Source organism: Asterias rubens, chromosome 1 (genome assembly GCF_902459465.1).
Source record: "Asterias rubens chromosome 1, eAstRub1.3, whole genome shotgun sequence".
Taxonomy (NCBI): domain Eukaryota; kingdom Metazoa; phylum Echinodermata; class Asteroidea; order Forcipulatida; family Asteriidae; genus Asterias; species Asterias rubens.
In genome coordinates, this window is record NC_047062.1 from 21,898,000 (window position 1) to 21,901,433 (window position 3,434).

General features: G+C 42.0%; 1 protein-coding gene across 1 annotated transcript; it reads right to left on the minus strand.

The window, feature by feature from the left end:
• Positions 1 to 5: 5 nt before the first annotated feature.
• LOC117291593 (ubiquitin-40S ribosomal protein S27a) lies at positions 6 to 3,370 on the minus strand. Its single transcript, XM_033773412.1, has 4 exons — positions 3,307 to 3,370; positions 3,135 to 3,201; positions 1,042 to 1,314; positions 6 to 311 (listed from the first exon to the last, which is right to left on the minus strand). The coding sequence occupies exons 2-4, from the start codon at positions 3,180 to 3,182 to the stop codon at positions 162 to 164; spliced, it is 471 nt and encodes a 156-aa protein (XP_033629303.1). The 5' UTR covers positions 3,183 to 3,201; positions 3,307 to 3,370; the 3' UTR covers positions 6 to 161.
• Positions 3,371 to 3,434: the final 64 nt, after the last annotated feature.

A 3,434-nucleotide genomic window follows, 5' to 3' on the forward strand; every position in this document is an offset into this window, starting at 1 on the left:
CAAACATTTCTTCGTTCACAATAAAATAAAATAAACTGTCATCAGTGTTAAGGGGGTTTTCAAGTTTATTCGGTGAATGGAGTCTAATTTGGAATCCCACTTATGATCAGGCATGTTAGAGACATGTTACTATCTGGTCGGATGGTTGTTTATTTTGTTTTCTACTTCTCCTCTGGCTTGTTGAAGACGTACGTGAGGCAGCATTTGCCACAGTATTGTCTGTCAAAGTGAGAGGCCATGAAGACTCCGGCACCGCACTCCTCGCTGGGGCATTCTCGGCGCAGACGGGTGATTTTGCCGTTGGCGTCAACCTGTGGGATAGATTATTGAGGGGGTAAATGATTGGGTATATTTTGCATTAGGATCGATCACCAATGACAACTATGCAGGAGAGCATGTTGACAGGTTTAATTTAATAGAACTTGTCCATGCTATAGATAGTGTATGAGGGTCTAACTGGACCTCAGTAGAAACGTGGAATGTACCACTTCATACAAATCAAAGTCATGATTCTTGAGGACAAGTTTTCTGAAAACTCCATATGTTTTGCAGATTTTGCTTCAAAAGAAAGTAATGTGTGCACACAAGATTGTAACAGTTCACACTTTAACCCCTACAGTCCCAAATTCTTCTGTAATTGTATACAGGTGCCAAAGTGAAGGATTTAGAAGGACTGAGGGGCTGTAGGCACAAACAACAAGTGTTTATCATAGAGTCGGGCAACCCAGTCTTATCCAAGTTTAACCAAGTGAGTAGGGAGCGACATAGTCATAGAAGAGAAACGTTTGCATACTGGCTTGCCAGGTTTAATGATGGTTCTCAATCCCTGTGTATCAATTAAATTAGATGTCCTGTGTACCGTGGCATGCTGCCACATACTCCTAGATCTATGAGGTTCGTTCCGCTATCGTCTCCACCTTAGATGATAGTGGAATGAACCTCCTTAGTTTATAGGAGAAGCTGGCTGCATCTTCAGAAGCTTGTGTAGATATTCATTTCCCAACTCAAAGTAGACAAGAATGAGATTCTTCACCAACTTACCTTGTAATATTTGAGTACAGCCAGCTTGACCTTCTTCTTCTTGTGCTTGATCTTCTTGGGTGTGGTGTACGTCTTCTTCTTGCGCTTCTTGGCTCCACCCCTCAGTCTCAGCACCAAGTGGAGCGTGGACTCCTTCTGGATGTTGTAGTCAGAGAGAGTGCGGCCATCCTCAAGCTGCTTGCCGGCGAAGATGAGACGCTGCTGGTCTGGGGGGATGCCCTCCTTGTCTTGGATCTTGGCTTTCACATTTTCGATAGTGTCGCTGGGCTCAACCTGGTGTGGGGAAAAAAGCCAGGGAAGTGGGATTAGAAAAATGCAACCAAGGTGAAAATATTTTTGAATTTAATATAGTAACAAGGTAATTTAAATATCTCTTGGGCATAATGTGTATTTGTTGGGCGCTATTAGTCAATCTGCGCGATCAACCGGTCGCGCTGCGCTATCGACCGTTTGCGCTGCGCTATCGACCGATTGCGCTGCGCTATTGAAATATCTATTGGTTGCGCAGCAATCGGTCGATCGCGCAACAATCTGTCGATCGTGCAACAATCGGTCGGTCGCGCAACATTCGGCAACGAACATGCGTGATCAACCGATCGTGCCGGAAAGGCTCGGCGCGATTGGCCGATTGTGCAGGAATGGTTTGAGAGATTGGCCGATTGTGCAGGAATTGTTTGGAGCGATCGGCCGATGTTTAGGGGCCGAATTCACAAAGATGTAAGATTGATTGTAACTGCAAATCAATCGTAGTTGCTAACTTAAGTGTGATGTCACAATATAAATCACTATGTTGATACTGAAAATTTGTCGTGCAATGAATTTTGTTGCTTTGAGAAATCGCCCCCAGGAATGGTTTACCTGCACGATCGGTCGAACGCGCGAAACCCATTCCTGCACGATTAGTAGATCACACAAAGTTTTTCCTGCACAATCGGTTGATCGCGCAAAACTTTTCCTGCACTATCGGTCAATCGCGCAAACCCATTCCTGCGTGATCGGTAGATCGCGCAAAGCCTTTCCTGCGCGATTGGCTGATAACAGGAAAAAATATACTCGGTCAATCGAACAAAGATTTTCATTGAGCGATCGACCGATTGTTGCGCGATCAACCGATTGTTGCGCGTTCGACCGATTGATCTTAATTGATCTTTCAATAGCGCAGCGCGATCGACCGATCGCACAGATTGACCGATCGCGCCCAACATATTCATTTTACAAATGGTTCGATTAAAATGCACACATCATCTAGACTATGCTAATAGAGGAATATTTTAATGAGGTAATTAAAGTTGTACATCAATTAAAAACATCAAATTTTTAATAAAAATCCCTTAAAAAAGTGTTGGCGAGGGAAGCAGACTCTTTTTAAAACTTCAGCTTAGCTCAACACTCAAGAAAATCTGAGAAAATTTGTTGTATCCTGCCACCACTTGTTCATTTGCTTTGAAATAAAATAGTATCTAATTATTATACTCAAATGAGATATTCCTTTCGATAAAATTAGTGACAAAGTGGAGGCAGGATACGGAAAGTTTTGAAAAAAACTGGTTTGTGACAAGAAACTTTTTTTTATAAATTTGTTCACAAAATTAGACAGATTTATCCTTCCATTGATTTACACCTCAAATGTTCACGATGATTCTTAAACTTCTTTATATATGCATAATACACATTCTACTTCATTCGGAAACATTTCCGTATGGCGCCACCACTTTTTCATTCGACATGAAATAATATAGTATCTAATAATACCTCAATGAGATATCCCTTTTTGTAAAAATGAGTGAAAAGGTGGTGGCGCCATACGGAAAGTTATCCCAACATTATTTTACAAAACCACCCTGGCCCTATATGGATAACTTTCCGTATGGCGCCACCACTTTTTCACTCATTTTTACAAAAAGGGATATATCAATCAGGTAAATTAGATACTATATTATTTTATTTCGAATGAAAAAGTGGTGGCGCCATACGGAAACTTTTCCCCCTATATTTTCGCAGAGTACACAAAGTCACTTGGACAGTGAAAAGGAACAGTGCAGTGTGGCCAACATTACAAAATACACGCGAAACCCGTACAGAAAATGACTTGCCTCAAGGGTGATGGTTTTACCCGTCAATGTCTTCACAAAGATCTGCATGATTGCAGTGAATTGCCACCTGCAGTAAAAGGGATACAAGAGATAATAATTAGATGAAAAATATCCTTAAAAGTCTCCATTTTAATGTGCCAAATCGACATTTTATAGGAGCTAGATTACTTGCCTTTCCGCGGAATATGGCGGCGGTCGAGAAAGAAAGATTGGACCACGTGTTACGTATGAGGGCGCTACATCAAAATCGTGGACTGGCAGCAAGTTTCCCCATGAGGGCGCCCGTCGACCAAAATTCAG